General features: G+C 30.4%; 1 protein-coding gene across 1 annotated transcript; it reads right to left on the bottom strand.

Annotated features, from left to right (window-relative positions):
* Positions 1–1743: 1743 nt before the first annotated feature.
* LOC124944302 lies at positions 1744–3375 on the bottom strand. Its single transcript, XM_047484623.1, has 3 exons — positions 2388–3375; positions 2017–2252; positions 1744–1926 (listed from the first exon to the last, which is right to left on the bottom strand). The coding sequence occupies exons 1-3, from the start codon at positions 3373–3375 to the stop codon at positions 1744–1746; spliced, it is 1407 nt and encodes a 468-aa protein (XP_047340579.1).
* Between the last annotated feature and the right edge of the window lie 18929 nt (positions 3376–22304).

Below are 22304 nucleotides of genomic sequence, written 5' to 3'. Positions count from 1 at the left end.
AAGATAGAAATATTCTAATAGCCTCAAGTCTGGAAACATGAGCAAATGACTCCTCGAAGTAATGCCTTCCTCCTATTTATAATCTTGAGCCACTAGTCTAGCCTTGTTCCTAGTAACCAAACCATCTTCATTGAGTTTGTTTCGAAAGACCCATCTAGTTCCAATGACAAATTGATTAGCTGGTCTTGGAACTAGATGTCAATCTTTGTTTCTTTCGAACTAGTTTAGTTCCTCTTGCATTGCTAAAATTCAATCTGAATCAAGCAATGCTTCATCCACTTTCTTAGGTTCAATATGTGAGATGAAAGCTGAATTTGCATATGCATCTAATGATTAATTTCTTGTTCTAAGAGGTGTAGAGGGGTTACCTATAATTAGATCAGGATGATGATTTTTATTCCATTTGAAGTTTGGTTCTGAAATGTTTTCTGACCGACCGGTTATTTGATCAAGATTTGATTGACCGGTAGGCTAATTAGTGTCAAACTAATAGGTTTCCTCGGCAATATCCGAGGTGTCAACTGCATGCCAAGAGGCGGTTTGATCTTGCTGAATTTTAGTGTTGTCAACCGTTCGGTCATAAGAAATTTTTTGATAGACCGGAACTTCATCTTCATTATCATACTGGAGATTGACATCCTCCATTTCGTTAGATAAATCAATGGATATAGAGATGTTACTTTCAATAGATTCATCAAATACAACATTGGATGGATGATTCTTCAACCGTTAGAGTTCTATTATTATAAACTTTATATGCTTTACTTAGTGCCGAATATCCTAACATAATATCAACATCAGATTTGGCATCAAAAGCGGTCAGATAATTTTTAATTTTGTTATGGATATAACACTTACAGCCAAAGATCCTAAAATACCAGATATTAGGAACTTTACCATGGTAAATCTCATAGGGCATTTTATTAAATCGTTTATTTATCATAGACCGGTTTTGAGTGTAACATGCTGTATTGATAGCTTCTATGCAAAGTTTATTAGTTACACCTGAATCGACTATCATTGATCTGACAACTTTCTTAAGGGTTATATTTCTCCTTTCAGCTTTTTTAAGGGTATTTTACTAACATGAAAGAGTTTTGTTAGTAAATTCAGTACCTCTGTCACTTCTAATTCTATTAACGCTTACAAAATTTTCATTTTGTACCCTTTTAAGCATTTTAATTAAGTTAAAAGTAGTTTGATCTTTATAAGCTAAGAAAATAACCCAAGTAAACCTAGAGTAATCTTCAATAATTACTAAAGTGTATTCCATGCCTCCTAAACTGGTTACTTTAACTGGACCGAAAAAATCCAAATGTAAGAGCTCTAGACATCTTTCAGATTGAATATTTCCTTTGTTTTTGAAAGTTGACTTGATTTGTTTACCCATTTGACAAGCAAAACACACCTTATCTTTTGAGAACTTCATGTTAGGAATACCTTCAACTAGATCTTTAGAAAAGATGGAATTAATCATTTCAATATTTAAATAATTTAGTCTTTTATGCCAAAGCCAATTTTGATCATTTTTAGCAATAATGCAAACATGACTAGGACATTTATTTTTCTAGTTTACTTTATAAATATTTCATATCATATGCCCTGTCAATAGGGTACTTCCCTGTTGATCTTTAACTAGACATGTTTGTTTATGAAATTCAAAAGTGTATCCTATATCACACATTTAACTTATACTAAGAAGATTATAATACAAGTTTTCAACAAGTAGTACATTATTTATGGTTAGGTTACAAGGACAATCTTACCCTTGTCCATAGTCTTACCCTTAGAGTTGTCACCGAAAGTGATCCTTGAACCCGATTCTTTCACAATATCGGTTAACAGTTTACTATTTCTGGTCATGTGCCTTGAACATCCACTGTCCAAGTACCATTCCAAATCCTCCAAGTATTTGACATGTTTATCCTGCAAAATAAAGCTATTTACACCTTTTAGTACCCACATTTAATTGAGTCCACGGTTAATTAGTCACTTGGGAATCCATATTTTTCTCACTTTGATGGACCTCTTAGTGTTTGTCTTAATAATTCTATATGCACTAGGCTTGATATCTCCCTTTTTGCCTTTAGATGACTCGTAATGTTTTGAAAGATGGTTTTGAGAGTGCCTCTTTAAATCTCTTTCACGTTCATTTCCAGCCGACCCGCTGACTTTCCTTCTCTCAGGACTAAGCCATCGTGAGTGGTTAGTTGGCTCAACGTATTTTGGTTCCCTTTTAATTATCGACTCATCTGTATCATGACTTTATTTAGTGTCAGTTGAGGTACCCTTGACAAAATTTATAAGTGGAAATTTTCCTTTCTTGGGTTTCAACTCTTTGCATGACGTAATTGGATTGTTGTTGTCATAGCCAAGACCGAACTTACAGTTTGTCGGCGTTTGATGACTCGTCATCTGACTCACAACATCTCCAGATTTCATCCATGCAACAATCACGTACTTAGTTCTTTCATTTTCTTTAGTCAACAATTTAACTGTCTCCTTGAGCTTCTCAGTCTCAAAGGATAGTTCAATTGTTCTAATAGTTTGGTTGTCTGGCTGAATTGATACGAGATTAGACAGAATTTTGTACTCAATGACCATATCATTGAGGGTAGTAATCAGATCTTCTCGGGTGAATTCCTCAGAGGCAAAGTCGAATACCTCTTCGTCATTTTCCATAAAGCATCTGACTTCTTCATTGTAAATATCTGAATCGCTTTGAGCCCACTTGCTTACGTCATCATCAGCTAGCAAGGCTTTCTGTATCTCCTTATTGTGTTTGGTTGATTGATGATCCTCTCTTGGTTTCTGATCAGTTAACTTTATGTCGTCTCTTCTTGATTTCCGACACTCCGACTTGTAATGACCTAAGGTGTCACAATTAAAACAACGAACGCTAGCTTTATTACCATTTGAGTAGTTGTAGTTGTAAGAGTTGTTGGGTTTACTCTTCTTCATGAATTTTCCAAACTTCTTGGCAAATATAGTCATTACATCATCGCTGAACTGCTTAGCTGTCTTTACAGGTTCAAGAACGGTTGGTTCTACCGATGATATCAATGTCATGGTTACATTTGAGGATGATGGTTCATCTTCATTCCTTGAGTTCATCTCGAACTCATAGGCTTTTAGATAATCTAGTAGGTCAAAGAGTTCCATCTTGTTGAGATCTTTAGATTCCCTCATTGTTATCGTCTTGACATCACATTCCCTCGGCAGAGCACGCATGACTTTGATTGCAATCTCTCTGTTGGTGTAAGTCTTTCCCAAAGTAGAGAGTGTAGTAATGATCTTGCTGAATCTCCCATCAAATCCAGTCATCGTCTCTCTAGGACGCATCTCAATGTTATCGAACTGTTGTGTGGTGACCATGAGTTTATTTTCTTTGGTTTGCTCATTTCACTCACACAGTTGAGTCAGCCTCTCCCAGATTTCTTTGGCATACTTGCATGATATGATGTAGTTGAACATGTTGTCATCCAAGGTTTTGTAGAGGATGTCTTTGGCCATGTTGTCGAGGTTGTTCTTTCTCTTATCTTCATTTGTCCACTTAGATTTATCTTTTTCAATCTTTATTGGACCTTCGGTGATTAAAATCACATGTCATCATCTATGGCAGAGAGATGAGCTTGGACTCTTGCCTTCCATGCGACATAGTTTTCCTTTGAGAACATAGGAACCTTGTTGGTTCCAGCCATAGACATGATTCAAATTCTTGTAAGTGCTTGAGAGTAGAAACTAGTTGCTCTGATACCACTTGTTAGGACCGGGATTGCCAATAGGGACTAGGGTCCGACTATTGTTGAACGCTTACACACTCTTCAGTTTATAATAACCTGTTAAAGGTTGATTATTGGTTTCTACTCTACACAAACCGTCACAAATTCTTAACCGAATTCAAGTGCGAAATTGTTTGTTTCTATTTGAAGCAAAAAATAATCGGTTTAGAGGATAATAAGGAAGAAGAGACACAACACAAGGTTTATGGATGTTCGGAATAAAACTCCTACGTCACTCCTTCTTCTCAAACTTTGAGAAGGATATCCACTAGAAGATTTGATTGAATACAACACTCGTATACAACCCAGTCGGACAACCAGGACTTAAACGCGGCCTATTTCCGAACTCCTTGCTCACACTCTCTGTTGAACAGAAATGGATTATGTAAACTTACAATGCTAACAAACTCACACATAATATGTATTATTGTAATACAGTTTTGAGATTTTAACACGCTTGAATACATATTAAACTTTTGGAGCTTGAGAGAGTTGATCGGTTGTGATTGCTTAAGATTGGTGTGTGGATTGATCAAGAACTTCGTAAGCCAGAAAGTCATGTTTAGTCAATTGTCCTTTGTTCTCTTAAATAGGCAAATGTCAACGGACATATTTTGCTTCTTCAACAGATATATTTTTTTCATAGGACAACTTTCTTGATCTTGATTGGTTCAGGTTTAGAGTATTACATTGGATGTGATATCCTTTGATCTTGTTTGTACTTTGATCATAATAATTCAAGATGACATTAATTGTATTATGATTTCCTAGGAACGTGCAACATGAATGATTTTTCTTTTGGTGCTTTTGACAGTCTAAACTAAGTTGGCAGACAACTGCTACCAAGAAGTCTTCCTCAGACTTACACTATAATGGAAATAACATACTAATGTAGCATAAATGTGATATCTGCAGCTATCGGAAATGTGTTTGCATTTTGAGAAACAGTAATGATAATATCGGACGCGCTTCTACTGAGAGAACCGATTTATCAAATGCTGAGATGCAGACTATCGGCTTCGCTTAAGTAGAAAACTGATTTGCAAAATGCCGGCTACGCTTAGGTAGAAAACCGATTTGCAAAATACCGATTATGCGTCTTAGAAAACCGATATGCAAGCTACCAATTACGCTTATTCATAAAACCGACTTCGTAAAATACCGGTTACGTTTCTTCATAAAACCGATTTCTATAATACCGGTTACGTTTCTTCAAAAAATGACTTCTATAATACCGGTTACGTTTCTTCAGAAAATCGACTTCTATAATACCGGTTACGTTTCTTTAGAAAACTGACTTCTATAATACCGGTTACGTTTTTTCTGTATACTATCGATATATATCTGAAAGTCGATTTTGCTTCTTCATAGTATTTAAAATACCCATTATTAAAGTAATCGATCTTCTTAAATGTTGAAGTGTTAAAACTGAGACAACTTAAGAAAGTACTGATCAGCTTTTCTTCCGGTTTTCTTTAATCTGCAAATTCTTATTTAATTAATGTTAATAATTAATTATTTATTTTTACTTAATAAAAAGATTATTGGTCCTGAATAAGGTTAAGAATATTTTGTGGTTAATATGGAATTTTCATTAGAGTTGTCTTTCTTTTATATTCTTGTTTGTCAAAAATATGTCTTTATTTATTTTAAAATGCAAAAAATAAAATGAACGGTAAATGAAGTCCAACACGAAGACGTTGTGAAGCAGGCCACAATTGTTCCCTAGCGACCCAAAAAACTCTCGTGGTAGGCGTTCTGTCTCCATCATCAACAAGAACACGCCGAAAATTCCCTATATGCAAGAGTTTCTATGAAATTTTGAAAATCTAAAACGTTTGCGACAACATTTCCGAAACAATAAATTACTTATGTCTCTAATTTACCCCCGAGAAGCTAAAACAAACAAAGGGGTATTTTGGAAATTGAAGCTGAAAATTAATAATTGGGTTACGGGTTTTAACTAGTAGGTTTGTGTCATTTGATAGGATCCTAGATTGCTTAGAGAAAGGGAAGAGACAAGGAGAATCAGCGGTTACGTTCTTGTTAATTCTAGACTTCAAGGGCAAGCTAGGGGTTTAAGAAAGTTAAGAGAATCAGTGGTACGTCGTCATTCTCCTTTCAACTCTTATTTGGAATAAAAATAGGTGTTTCGGGTATATTCATTTATTTAAATGTTCATACTTCGATATATTATGTTTGAAGACACGCTCTAAATCTTGTTTAGAAGATTCTCATCGGTCTAAAATATTTTCATTCTTGTTGAATCAATATTTTATAACGTGGAGTTAACCAAATTACCTAGTTTTATAAATAAAATTAATGAAAATATCTTAATAGAAAGACCCAAATAATATTATTGTTATTGTCTCGTAACAAACACATAAATTATTGAGACAAATTTTTAGACATAAAAAAATAGTACAATTAGTTAGGAATGCAATTACACGTGGAAAAAGGGATAAGAGGAAGAATGGGAGAACCACCTATACGACATACTCCACCCTTTTTAAACCCCATTTTCAAACAAGTATTAATGCAGCTCTGGAGGCTAACACACTTCCCTCCTGATACAAATTTATTTTCATCCTCTATTATGCTGTACACAGAACCAACACAGATGCATAATAAACAAAGAATAATGAATGATCTTATTTGTGAAATTGCCATGGCTAAATATCTTTCTCTTGGGATTTTTTACTTCTTTGTTTTTATAAATTAATATAACATGAATTCAACTATTTATAGGTGAAGATAAGGTATAAACTCTAAGGGTCTATTTGGATAACTGGAATTAGAATTAATATTAGAATTCTAATTCTAATTTAACATGACTTTATATTAAATATAATTCAATTTTTTGTGTTTGAAAAAAATTGTAAAATTGTAATTCAAATTCAATTAATATGTTGGAAAAATAAAATAAAAACATTTTGAATATATATTATTTGTATCATTAACATATTTGTTTGAGACAACTTATTAGAATAGCTTATTAGAATAGCTCAAGGATCAAGAATTTGTTTAGAGGTCGATTTTAATAAAGAAAAAAATATCGATTCGAAATATTAATTTATTAAATTGAAAAAAAAATCAGTTTGTCGTGTTAACTTCCAATTAAAAAAATAAAATATTGATTCTAAATTTAACTTACCACTCTATTAGTTGAAAATGTTAACTTACTGAATGTTTAATATATCAGTTCAAAATCTTAACTTTTTAAATTTAAATATTTTATCGCTTTAACACGTTAACCGTATGGTAAACAATAAAATAATAGTATATTCTTATTTAAAAACATAAGAAAATATTTAAATTTACAATTTCCAGTAAAAAAAAAAGTGAAATTGACCTTTAAAAAATACATAGTTTAAATTATAAATTTCATTAAACACTTTACGAAGAATCAAAATACATCTCTCCAATTACAATTTCATGATTAGCAAACAGACTCTAATATATATTATTTATAAAAAAAATATCATTAATGTTGATAAAAAAATAATATTATAAATATTTAAGAAATATTATATTTTGAAATTATGTGAATCTCTATCAATATTAATATATTATTAATGTTAAAAAAAAGTATATACCAAACATGATTTTTTTAATATTTTAAAAGTTTTTAAATCCCAACCAATATCATTAATTTTAATAGACACAAATCTTATATTTAAATATTGCCGATTTAATAGTATGTTTGATATCTGTAAAATGACAGTTTCCTCTTAATAGTATTTAATTGATTTAATTAAGATAATATCATCATGTATTTAAAATTTAAAATTAATAAATTAAAATATTTTATTATTTTAATTTAAAAATTAGTAATTTAATAATTAAAATGATAATTACAAGGATAGAATGAAAAATAAAAAATATTAAAAAAAAAAAAAAACACATCAAACAAAATGTTTTGTACGACTATTTTTGTGTGTTATTTAATAATTATTCACAAGTGTCCTTTCAAATTTTTCTGTAAAAGTATAATTATTTTTTACATTATTAAAATTAAATTTATTAAATAAAGTAAAATTATTTCAATGTTTAATTTGATTTTTTTTAAGAACATATCATGGCCTCGTAATCTTTATAAACATAATATACCTCGTAATTGTTTTTTTATTAATATTATTATTAAATTAATAAGAAAATAATGAGTTGATAAAATGTTGAACTAATCAATTCAGATTGAGACATGATTACTATAACTTGCTAAATAAAATAAAAATAATTTTATATTATTATTCAATATTCATTAAAAAAAAATATAAATTAAAAAAATATATATAATTTTATAATCCAATAATCTCCCAGATCACTACCAAATTAAGTGTTCTTAGACTAATCAAAATTCAGCAGCATTATTATATTAATAAATTAAAACTGGTGGAAACAATGAGAGAGAACTCGAAACCCGTATTTCATTCCGGGTTCAGCATAAGCGGAAAGCAGTGAAGCTTAATTTGCTTCACTCCGTTTTACATAACCCATTGAAAAGACTTTTACATGAAATTGTTCATGTAAAACTAATTGATATATATTCACTGTTGAGTGAAACGAACTTCATTTGACTCTGATTTATAAATTATGTTTATAAATTTATTTGTGATTTATTTAAATAATTAAATAATAATTCATATAATTTTATTTCTAATATATATAAAATAATTATTATAAATTAATATAATTTTATTTCAAGATCTATTTTAAATAATAATCATAAATTATGTGATTTAAGATATTTAAATTAATTTGTATGAATGATTATAATTATATTTTATAATTGTGATATATTCAAATGAATTTGTACAAATTATTTCATAATGTATATATTTATATATTCAATATGCATAAATTTGTTTGTAATGTATTGAAATATATTTTGACAAATTATTTAAAAATTTATATAATTATATAATTTTATATTAAATATATACATATAAAAACATATTTTTAATTATTTTTGAAAGATATTTATATTATTTTGGAAATATATTTAAATGAATTTGTAAAACAAATATTCATTTTTTTTTGTAATATATTTAAATAAATTTGTAAAACAAAATATTTTAAAATTTATTTTTAAGATATTTAAAAAAAATTATTTAAATTATTTTATATTTTATATAATTATATATTAAATATATATATGTTCATGTAAAACCACTCACACATTTATGTAAAAACATTTATACGTTCATGTAAAAATATGTATGCCCTCATGTAAGTCTGCAAATGAATAAATAAACAAGCACTACCTGGTGAAGCAAGTTTCACCTGGTGTTTACAGAGCGCTCAAATGAGTGAAACAAGCACTACCTGGTGAAACTTGCTTCACTTAATATTTGCAGGCGGATAGAAGTGAAACAAACTTCACTAGGTATTTATATTTGTAAGATATTTAAATAAATTTATTTTAATTATTTTATATAGTTGTATAATAAATATATATATAAAACAACATGTTCACAATTTTTTGTAATATATTTAAAATAATTTGTAAAACAAAATATTTTAAAATTTATTTGTTAGATATTTTAAAAAAAATATTTAAATTATTTTTTATTTTATATAATTAAATATTAAATATATATATAAATGTTCATGTAAAACCACTCACACATTTATGCAAAAACATTTATACGTTCATGTAAAAATATTTATGCCTTCATGTAAGTCTGCAAATGAATAAAAAAAACAAGCACTACCTGGTGAAACAAGTTTTACCTAGGTATTTACAGCGCTCAAATGAGTGAAACAAGCACTACCTGATGAAACTTGCTTCACTCAATATTTGCAGACAGATAGAAGTGAAACAAACTTCACTAGGTGAAACTTACTTCACTCAATATTTGCAGGCAGATAGAAGTGAAACAAACTTCACTAGGTATTTATATTTGTAAGATATTTAAATAAATTTATTTTAATTATTTTATATAGTTATATAATAAATATATATATAAAACAACATGTTCACAATTTTTTTTTAATATATTTAAATTAATTTGTAAAATAAAATATCTTAAAATTTATTTGTTAGATATTTTAAAAAAATATTTAAAATATTTTATATTTTATATAATTAAATATTAAATATATCTAAATGTTCATGTAAAACCAATAACACATTTATGTAAAAACATTTAACGTTTATGTACTTTCGATTTAAATTGATTGACCTAGTTTAGTTTCAACATAAATCTTGTAAATGAACATAGGATCATTTTCCAATCAAGAAATTGAACAATCAAGCAGTATATAAAACTGGTCGAACTAAAATATAAAAATTCAATTGAACTTGTAAATCGAATTACAGTATGTTTAGAAATTTATTGTGAGTTGGAGAGCACTCCTAAACTCTTTTAAGATATTTATGAATTCCCAGATTCGAGCTTGACAGTCTTATACAAAGATTCAAAATTTTCAAGAAAAGCTTGAAAATTTTGATGACATATTTCGTATGGGATTGATTGAGGGCTTGGGATTGTGATCCTTGGCGTTTCAGGCTGAAATGCGAAAGCTTGGGAATTTCGTTTGCGTTCCGTCAACGCTTCGTTGTGTCTGGGATAACGACATTAAAGCGCGTGTTAGTTGTTCCGCTACTTCGCAATCGAGTGTCTCTTCCATTAAGCGGGCAATGCAACTAACTCTTGGGCGTAGGATGATATTTCAGCGCTCATCTGATGATTATGAAGCTTGTTGCACATATTTCTCTTGATTTCGGTTGTAGTAGATCCCAGACCTTTTTCAGCTTTGGAGCTTGTTTAAAATTGATTTTTTTTCAATACCTTTTGGCTCCATTTTTAACTTACAAAATATAAAAAATATTTTTAATAAATATGAAATTTATTTGCCTATTTATTTTATTTTATTTTATGTATATTTTTTGGGTTTTGTAAATAATTTATTTGGGATAAAATAGATACAACATATATCCTAAATTATTTTTTTAAAAATTTTTTGACCACATGAAATTAATTTGAGATAAAATGAATACAACATTTTTCTCAAATTACTTTATTTATTTTCCTTGGCAATTATTTTAATTAATTGGGATTTAATTATTACAATAATTATTTAACTATGCTTTGGCCTTAATTTAAATATATTTTAGTTTATTTTTTCAAAATAATTATTTTAAAATTTATAAATTTGGTAGGTAAAGTTTTATTGCTTATAGAGTGCTCTCTCGGACCAAGTTTGATTACAACAAATTAGTTTGTGAAAACATGGGTTCAAGTATGACATATGACACTAGGTTTTCCTGTCCAATTTACATTTTTTTTGTGAGGGTAATGAAAAGTTTGAACCTAGAGTGAGTAGATGCTAGTGCAATCTTCGTGTTGCTGTGGGTAGAATTTGTCAATGTTTTTCGAGCATTTCTCCGTGATTATGAATCCTTCTTTGGTATTTATCCAAACAAGGATTAATTTTGGACTAAGGATGGTCTTGATCTTTGGATCTTGTTCACGAATCTTAACAAAGCGTCCACAAAGTCTATATGATGACGGTGTAGGAATAACCATGGATATTGTTGAGAAATCAACTTTTATTGGACGTGAATATCAACAGACTATTCATGTCAGATGCATTTTTTATAATTATCGGTCGAAAGTATTTGATTAATCTTTCATGGGATGATCATATACAAATTATCAGAGTTAATGTCAATAAATAAGACATAAGGGGACATGAAAGTTTGATAAACTTATTCATGTGAGTTACTCACAAGCAACATGTTAGGTCTACGCATCAAGGCCTCAGTCCTAGAATATTTCCGGCACCCTTTATCAGTCCTATGGTGCACATGGCCAGTTTATATTTTTTGTTTAATAATTCTGTTTTGTTTTCCTTCTCTTATATTTCTCTCAAACCGAATTATGTTATTTCTGCAAGTTGTTGTAACAAGTTTGTAACTAATTACTCTTGGATAATTCAGCTATTTTAAATGCTGATTCCCACCCCACTTTTTGGGCTATGAATTGAAGCTTGTGAAAGTTGTTACTCTAAGTTATTCTCTCGGCCTTGAACCTCTATCTTGGACTACTAGGTGTATTCTAGTAGTATTCTCTTCTCACCACCGTTTCTTCTCTCTTTAACCTCGAATTCTCTTATCACATTATATCTGCTGCACTTGATCAAAGAATTCCATACTCGGTCCCATCAATCAAGAACACGTTTCTTGAATTAACAACTTGGAGAGTTAAGTTATAGTTTCAAGCTTAACATATTGGTATCAGAGCTGGGGGATTCTCCAAATGGTAGAAACCCGCCAGTAGACAGAAATGGAGGCGCTAAAGTTCCTAATTGAAGGATTTTTCCAACAATCAGCCGCTACGAAGGCCATTTTGCACCAACACATGACTGAATTGGCTGCTATGCATGCTGCCCTTAAACAACAAATAGCCGAACTAAGCAATAACATGGACGGAAGATTTAATATTGCTGAAGAAAGACTTGCAACAATTGAAAGTGGTGCATCGGGTAAGGGCCAAGATCCCCGCACTGGCCCCTATGATGATGATAAGCCTTCTTGCCACGATCTTCCATATCGCCCCCATCACCCTGGCCAGAACCGCGACCAACACTATGTTCCTTCCACTCGGCTAACCAAGGTTGACTTCCCTCGGTTTGATGGACCCGATGTCGAGGGCTGGCTGATATCTGTCGAGCAATTCTTCAGGGTAGACAAGACAAATGATGCCACTAAATTAGAAATCCCCCCATTCACTTTTCTGGCGAAGCAAGAATGTGGTACGGGTCATATCTTTAAAACCGAAACCATATGGAAGCATTATCATGGGATGTGTTCAAGAGAGACCTCTTGGCGCAATTTGGGCCCTCTATACACGACACTCCAATGAGGCAGCTAATGAATTTGAAACAGGTTGGTTCGGTTCAAGAATATAATCTGCGATATATGTCGATCTCTCAAAAACTCTACAGCATGCCAAAGGAATACGTCATAGATTTCTACTTGTCCGGTCTAAGGGAGGAAATTGCAAATTGTATCAGGTTGCGATTCCCAGATTCTCTAAACGAAGCCATGACCATGGCTAAGGTCCAAGAAGCAACATACCGGTCCCTAATGTTCAGTGGGCACTTGTACAACACCGAAGCACCATTGCTGCCCACACCATCTAATATTAATACAGCCTGGCCAAGCACCAATACCGACATCAAGAATTCATCATATGGGTCCTCTTCAAGTGCAAAACAGGGCCATGTTAAACAATTAGACCTGGTCTTAATGGATGAAAAGAGAAAGAAGGTCCTATGCTACACTTGCAATGAAAAATGGCAACCAAACCATATGTGCAAATCCAGATTATTCATGGTCTCGGCCAATCATCAAGAACATCAAGAACCCATTCAAGAATCTATTTTGGATGATCTACCTTCGTTGCTCGGGGCAAGGGAAGAACCAGCCATATCCTTACATGCATTGACCGGTTCTAAAGCCTTTCAAATGCTCCAGATTCTTGGCAAAGTTGGGAACATGCCGGTAGTGATCCTGATCGATACAGGCATCACCCACAATTTTATCAATATCAGGATTTTGGAGAAAATAGACAACAAAAGCATAGCAACCCGGGTGCAATCGGTTATAGTGGTCGATGGGTCCAATGTTTTATGCTCTAGCGTTTGCAAAGACTTGAAGTGGTCGATGGAAGGCAATGACTATCAAACATAAATGAAGGTAATTTCCATGGACGGATATGATATTGTGCTGAGAATTGAATAGCTGATTACTTTAGGTCCTTCATCTTGGAACTTCGAAAAGCTAACCCTTTCGTATGAGAAGCAAGGCATAACCACAGTCCTAAAGGGGATTCCTCGGTCGCAGGTCTCCTTGATGCATGGAAACCAGATGGAAAAGAATTTAGATGAATGTAGTGTTGCTGCCAAAGTGCAAATAAAAAGTAAGCCTGAAGGCCAAATTGTGTCCCTCGCGACAATGACCTTGGAAGATGTTCCTAAAGATCTCCAACAACTATTTGAAGTGTTCAATGCTCTATTCCAGCAACCTGAAGACCGACCACAAGTTAGGAGAATAATTAGAAGCTATGGTTCTTTCGCTGCCCCTGTTATGCTGGTTCGGGAAAAAAGACTTGGCCTGGATTTTTAATAACACCATAGAGTATAATCGAAGATGGAAGAAGTTTTTTATATATTTGCTCCAAGTCTTGGCGACATTGCAGCAACAAAGGTCAGCTCTAAACAATGAAAAACTCGACCTTGGGTGCACAGAAATTCCTTACATGGGCGGAGTGGCGAGTGACCCGACATCGCAAAAGACCACAAGGACCCGACCAGCTCCACTATTGAAACGATTCTGTCGAAAGTTTTTTAAGAAATTCGGTCCTATGCTGCGACCCTTACTGAACATTCTCAAGCCCGACCAAAGCAATAGTCTTTTTTGAAGTTTTGAGGATGCGCATTAGAGGCTGACCGATCCATGTTCTTTTACGTCGTGGGCGACGAACTTTGAAGGAGGGAGATTATGTTAGGTCCACGCATCAAGGCCTCAGTCTTAGAATATTTCCGACACCCTTTATCGGTCCTATGGTGCACATGGGCCAGTTTATGTTTTTTTGTTTAATAATTCTATTTTGTTTCCCTTCTCTTATATTTCTCTCAAACCGAATTCTGTTATTTCTGCAAGTTGTTGTAACAAGTTTGTAACTAACTACTCTTAGGTAATTCAGCCGCTTTAAATGCTGATGCCCACCCCACTTTTTGGGCTATGAATTTGAAGCTTGTGAAAGTTGTTACTCTAAGTTATTCTCTTGGCCTTGAACCTCTATCTTGGACTACTAGGTATATTCTAGTAGTATTCTCTTCTCACCCCGATTTTTTCTCTCTTTAACCTCGAATTCTCTTATCATATTATATCCGCTGCACTTGATCAAAGAATTCTATACTCGGTCCCATCAATGAAGAACACGTTTCTTTAATCAAGAACTCAGAAAGTGAAGTTATAGTTTCAAGCTTAACATATAATATTTAAAACGATCATGTGCAAATGATTGTATATTATCAATGGATAAGTTTACGTGATAGTTGACAAACTTGCTCACGTGAGTTATCGACAAGTAACGTTTTTAAAGTGATTATGGTAAAAAAATGATTAAGGTACTATCAACAAATATGTTTACGTAAGATTTGACAAACTAGCTCACGTGAGTTATCGATAAGTAATGTTTTTTATAATGATCATGGTAAAAAAAAGATCAAAGTACTATCAACATATAGGTTCACGTGAAACTTGATAAATTAGTGACGAAAGATACTAATAAGTGACATGTAGTGCAATCATATATAAATGATCATGGTACTATCAATATATATATTTACGTGAAAGTTGATAAACTTGTCACGAAAGTTACTAACAAGTAATATGTAGTGTGATCATATATAAATGATTGTGGTATTATCAACATATATGTTTAATTTCAATGTGATCCTATAAAAACGATATTATGTACCTATTTATAATTACAGTTTTTGTGGATCATACGCAAATGATCTCTTGTACCTATTAACAAATAGGATTTTTGGTTGGATCATGTACGGATGATCTCGAGTACTTATCAACATATAAGATTTTAGTTGAATCATATAAAAAATGTTGTCATGTATCTATCAAGATTTAGAATTTTGGTTTGATCATGTACGAATGATCTCGGGTACTTATCAACATATAAGGTTTTAGTTGAATCGTATAAAACGATGGCATGTACATATCGAGATATAGAGTTTTGGTTGGATCGTGTACGAATGATCTCGAGTACGTATCAACAGATAAAGTTTTAGTTGAATCGTATAAAATAATGATGGCATGTACCTATCAAGAGATAGAGTTCGATTGAATCATGTACGAATGATCTCAAGTACTTATCAATAGATAAAGTTTAGTTGAATCATATAAAAACAATGTCATGTACCTATCAAAAGATAGGATTTTGATTTTATAAAGTGAAAAGTTCAAAATAATATTTATTCCAATCTTTGTAACAACTAATGTTTATGCTATATGACTTAAGGTAATAAAAATGAAAATGAATAACCAAGAACAAATTTAATATACAACTTATTCAACAATTTTATTTTTTAAAATTAAGAATAAAAATTGCAAAAAGTGCTGGACAATTTATGTGCAATTTTTGTTGCCATATTTGTAAAATTTAGTAAGTTGCAAAATTGTAAATTGATGTCTATTATTGCAAAAATAATGTTGCACATTAGTGCACATTGTATTTAAACTTATTTGGTATAAAAATAATAAATATATATATATATATGAGTAATGATATATACAAGAGTCTTACACAATACCTTCATATATTAACTAATTCATTTATAAAGAAAGAGTAAATATAATTTAAAAAATATAAGAGAGAGAAAAATATTTTCTCTTTTTGTCAAATAAGGTTAGTGCTGTATGAAAGTGCTGTACAAGGGTGTTGTATATATCATTACTTATATATATATATATATATATATATATATATATATATATATATATATATATATATATATATATATATATATATATATATATATATATATATATAAATATATATATATATTTTATATGATTGAGATTTTTAACCAATATAATAAATAAAATTATAATTCATATAAGAAAACAACATAGATATAAGACCACAAAATTCATTATACATTGATAACTTATTATGATAGTTTAATTGAGAGTTTATTTTCAAGTTTAATCGTCCAAAATAATGAATTTAATTTTTATTTTCAATATCTTAAATTAAAATAAAAATTATTATGAAGGTGAATATTAAAATTTTAAACAAAAATGTATCGACGAAATTAAATAAATACATTAATGGTAAGAGAGCTGATAATATATTTTTTTAATAGGAACTTTTTCTAAAATAATTTCTTTATTAATTTCTTGAAAATATTACCTTGCTAATTAAATCAAGATTAATGTGATTTTACTATTTGAGTTGGGTTATATACTCATGACCCACTGAGAATTTGGGGCCCTATACAAATTTAAATTTTGAACCTTTAAAGCAGTAATTTTTTTTTAATTTTAATAATATAATATAAAATAAAATATAAATAATTAATATATTATAATACGGACACTAAAAAAGAGATAAAAAAGTTATTTTTATAATATATATTTAATATTAAAGAATAAAAAAAAGGAAAAAGTAATATTAATAATATAATATTATTAAATATTAAAAAATGGTAACCTATGCAACTGCATAAGTTGCCTTACTTTTATATACTATAACTGAGTATAAGCCATTTTGATAGAATATAAATAACTTATATGTATTTAATCATGAGTTGGTTAGTCAGAGTTTTTATGAAATTTTGAAAATCTAAAACTGTTTGTGAAAACATTTCCAAAATAATAAATTTCTACGTACTCTTGTGGATCCAAGGAGTAAGATTATAACTGCATCACATCTCGTCGTTAACCATAAGTCTCTAATTAACCCCGATAAGCTAAAACAAACAAAAGGGAATTTTGGAAATTGAAGCTGAAATTTAATAATTGGGCTTCGGGTTTTAACTAGTAGGTTTGTGTCATATTTGATAGAATCCTAGATTGCTTAGAGAAAGGGAAGAGTTTGTTCTTGTTAATTCTAGACTCCAAGGGCGAGCTAGGGGTCTAGGAAAGTTAAGAGAATCATCGGTATGTCGTCATTCTCCTTCTAACTCTTATTTGGAATAAAAATAAGGGTTTCAAATATATTCATTTATTTAAATGTTCATTCTTCTTAGAAGATTCTGATCGGTCTAAAATATCTTCTTTCTTGTTGAATAAATATTTTATAATGTGAAGTTAACCAAATTCACTAGTTTTATAAATAAAATTAATGAAAATATCTTGACAAAGAGACCCAAATAATATTATTTATATCGTCTAGTAAATTTCATAAAAAAAATAGTACAATTAGTTAGAAATGCAGCTACACGTCCAATAAGGGGGAATAGGGATAAGGGAAGGACCTTCGATATGACATACTCCACCCTTTTTAAACCCCATTTTCAAGCAAGTATTAATGCAGCTCTTGGAGTTAAGACAAGACCCTCCATATACATAACTCTTTTCATTCTCTATTATGCTGTACACAGAACCAACCCAAATGCACAATAAGCAAAGAATGATGAATGAAGATCTTATTTGTGAAATTGCCATGGCCAAATATCTTTCACTTGAGATTTTTTACTTCTTTGTATTTGTAAATTAATATAATATGAATTCAACTATTTATAGGTGAAGACAAGGTATAAATAATATTATAAATATTTAACAAATATATTATATTTTGAAATTGTGTAAATCTCTATAATATTAATATATTATAAATATTTTAAAAAATATATTATATTCTGAAATTGTGTGAATCTCTATATATTACAGAAATTCACACAATTTCAAAATATAATATATTTTTTAAAATATTTATAATATATTAATATTTATAGAGATTTACACAATTTCAAAATATAATATATTTGTTAAATATTTATAATATTATTTTTTTATCAACATAATATTTCTTATAAATAATATATATTATAGGGTGTGTTCGTTAATCATGAACTTAAGTTTGGTAAAATATTTAGTGAAATTAAAATTAGAATTATAATATAATTCAATGTAGTGTATTTTACTATATTTTTAGTTAGAAATTTTAGTTTCAATTTTTTTTTTTTATATTTTCTATATAAAAATATAGAGTAATGATAGGGGGAGCGAAAAAATTTTAAATGGTACATGTCACCAAACTAAATTTAATAATTTTTCTCTCTTAATTCTTCTTTTATTTAAATAAATTATTTCATATTTTCCCATTTTTAATTTTATTATAAAATTATTATAAATATTCACTTAATTTAAAATTTAAAATTAAATTTATAATTTTAACTCAAAATACAAATTATTAATATTTATAATAAATAAAATTCAAATTACTAATCTTCAATATATATATATATATATATATATATATATATATATATATATATATATATATATATATATATATATATAAATATATATATATATATATATATATATATATATAAAGAAACGTTATATAAAAATGAAAGTTATAATATTATTTACAAGATAAATTTTCATATATATCTTTTAAGAAAATTAAATAAGAATTAAAATAGACTTTTTATTTTTTTAAGAAAAATAAGAATGATTTAAAGAAGAGAAATAATAATTTAATAAATTATGAATTTATATATTTATTTTTTATTTTATATATATTTATATTTATAATTTAATATATATTTTAAAAAATATGTGCATTTATATATTTTATTAATTTGATTTATCCGTTCTCCTTATTATTATTTATATTAAAAATACATAAATAAATTAATTAACTATTAATCGCAAAAATTTAATAGATGAAAAAAAAAATTAATTAAATTAAAAAAAATAATCATATTCATATTTAACTTCTTGTTCTTTTTATATATATATATATATATATTTATTAATTTTACCGTTATTACTTTTAAATATATATATATATATATATATATATTAATTAATTTAAATTAACAATTATAAATTAAGAATAAAAGGAGAAAAAAATATAAATGAAGAGATAAGAGAGAAATTATTATTGAAATAAAGAGAGATAAATAAATATATTAAAGAAGATCTAGTCATCAATCCTAATCAATTTCACACATCATTCGCTACACTTTTGTTACAATATTTTCGCTCCCCCTATCATTACTCAAAAATATATTATTATTTTATCGTTTATCATACGGTTAAAAAAATATTTAGTAGAGTCTATAATAAAAATATAATATTAATCTTCATTAATTTTTTAATATTTTAAAAGTTTTCAAATTCCAACAAATATCATTCATGTTAATAGAGAGACAAGTAAATCTACAAATCTTATATTTAAGTATTGTTTATAGTATGTTTGATATTGGTAAAATGACAATTTCCTCTTAAGAGTATGTTTGATATTGGTTTTTGACGTATGCATCTCTCCAATCTCTCTCGACGGCAAAACCCTAGGTGAAGTGCGAACTGTGTGATCAGCGTGCCGTGTGTGCCGCGATATGCCGTCGCGGTCGTAATCGTCGTTGAAGAAACCCTCATTCGCAGTCGCAAAGAAATCACGCACCATTCGTTGTCGTGCGAACTGTGCCATCTGTGCAATTTGTGCGATTCGTGTTCCGTGTGCGTCGTGATTTCATCTCTCGGTCGGAAGGGTCGTCTTTTCGCAGAAATTTACTAAATCTACTCATCGATCTCTCGGTCAAGACTAGAGTACATTAGGAAATCAATTTCAAACCTATGTGTACTATAAAGTTGTTAAAAGCTTCGCTGACACGAGTCTGTCCGTGTCGGCCACTTTAAATATGACTTTTGCAAACATCGTAGCTTCAGTAGTACGGGAAATTCCCTCTTTGTCAACAGTTGGTACAAGCCCGGCCAACTCTCTTAATCGGGCAATGGGTGAATCCAACACATGCTCCCCTGATCCTAAGATAGAAAATTCGAATGCAACTAACCTCCACATAGACTCAGGAGAGAATCACACGAATATCCTCTTTGAAAATCATGGGTCTCCAAAGCCAGAAGGAAATGGTAGAAATCTGACTAATGTGAGCAAGAGTAATAATAAGGATTTTACAGTCAACACGCTAGGTATGTTTTCTACCAATCCCAATAACACTCATGAGATGAATGAAAATGATAATAGAACTGTTAGTGGAATACATGCTGATAGCCTAGATTGTGATAGTCTAGGACATGCTCTAGGAAAAGATATAGTAGTTCTGGAAAATAGTCTAGGAAATAAAAATACACAGGTCTATAACTCGGATTCTAATGGGAATCAAATTTAACTTGAGACTATTGAGATACCTGAATCAGACGAAGAAGCAGAGAAAATAATTCAGAAAGAATTGGAAAGAGAAAGAATTAATGCAGAAAATTAGGGTGAAACAGGAAAAATGCAAAGAATGGCAGCGAAAGTATTGGGTAAAGAAACAGACCCGAGGAAATGGATGGTTGATTTTAATGAAAGGGTCAATCTGAAAGGACTTAGAAATCAGATAACGAAATTATTGATACTGAGAAAGAAAGGCCAAATCGTTTTAAGCAAAGAGAAAAGCCAACAATACACAGAGCAGCTCAACCTACATTACCTACAAGACTGGTAAAAAAAGAGGAGTACGATACTATTGTGAGTTGGTCTGTTGAAACTTTGAGAGAGCTCTCACAATGCCCCAAAACCAGAGTCTACTTCATCAAGAACAATTCTAATTGGAATGTAGACCATGTCTGAAAGAAAGCTGAAGAACAAAGAATAACTCAAGGGAAGGATCAGAAAACAGGGCAAAACCAAAGTAACGAGCAGAATGAACAACAGAAACAGAATGTATGGCAGAAAAACATAGGGGAAAGAAAAGCTGACAATCCAGTTCAAGAGAGGGGAAAGATTTTCCTTGGAACATTTAAGCCAAAAGTTGAAACTATCGGTTCCCCGTTTGAATTCAAACTACCCCAAAAAGTTAAGGAAAACTGCGTAAAGTCATGGAAGAATATCATAGTGGGCAACTTCATCGGAAGAAATAAGGTGTCATTTCTAGTAACCAAGAAAAATCTAATGGAACAATTGGGGGAAAATGGTCTAGAAAAGGTAACATCAAACATTCATGACTTGTACTTTCTCAAATTCAAAGAAGGATCAGATCTGGAAAGTATTCTGATCAATGGGCACACATTTGTTGGAAAAAACTACATGAAACTCGAAAAATGGACAGAAGGTATGAACCTCTTCAGCAAGCCCAAAGAAACTGCGCAAATCTAGTTCCAATTGCGCAACATCCCTCCCCACATGTATAACCCTGAAGCATTAAGTCACTTTACGAGCCTATTGGGGAGTCCACTCTACACGGACCCAACTACAGAAAATGGTGAGCATATGACTTATGCTAGGATGTGCATTGAGATACACCCGAGATCAAATCTTCCATACCAGATGACGGTAACGGACAGAAAAGGTGAACCCACAATTATGAGAATCTCATATGAGTGGAGGCCGAATAGATGCTTTGACTGTAATACATTCGAACATGTCTGTTACAAGTGCCCGAAAATAATTGAAGAAGAAAGGAAGAAGAAGATCGAGAAAGTGACAAAGACAGAGACAGAAAAGAAACAGAATGAAAAACAAGAAATGTTGGAAAAGGAAAAGGTTGAGAATGAAAGGCAGAAAAATGTTACTAAAGAATCAGTATTGAGTAAACAGAAGGATCAAGATAAGGAAGGAAATTTAGGACATGGTTTTGAAGAACAGGGGAAGGAAGATAGAGTGGTAAGAGATTCAGAATCAAAAACTGAGAATGAAGAGGTAACAAAGAAACTTTAACTGGAAGCAAGAATCAATACCGAAGAGGTTGTGGAAAGGGAAAGTGTGGGAGAAAGCAAGAAAGGGGAAGTGGGTGAAGGAAATGGGAAAG

Source organism: Impatiens glandulifera, chromosome 1 (assembly GCF_907164915.1).
Source record: "Impatiens glandulifera chromosome 1, dImpGla2.1, whole genome shotgun sequence".
Taxonomy (NCBI): Eukaryota; Viridiplantae; Streptophyta; class Magnoliopsida; order Ericales; family Balsaminaceae; genus Impatiens; species Impatiens glandulifera.
The sequence above is the reverse complement of the archived record's forward strand: the minus strand, read 5'-3'. Positions and strand labels throughout refer to the sequence as shown.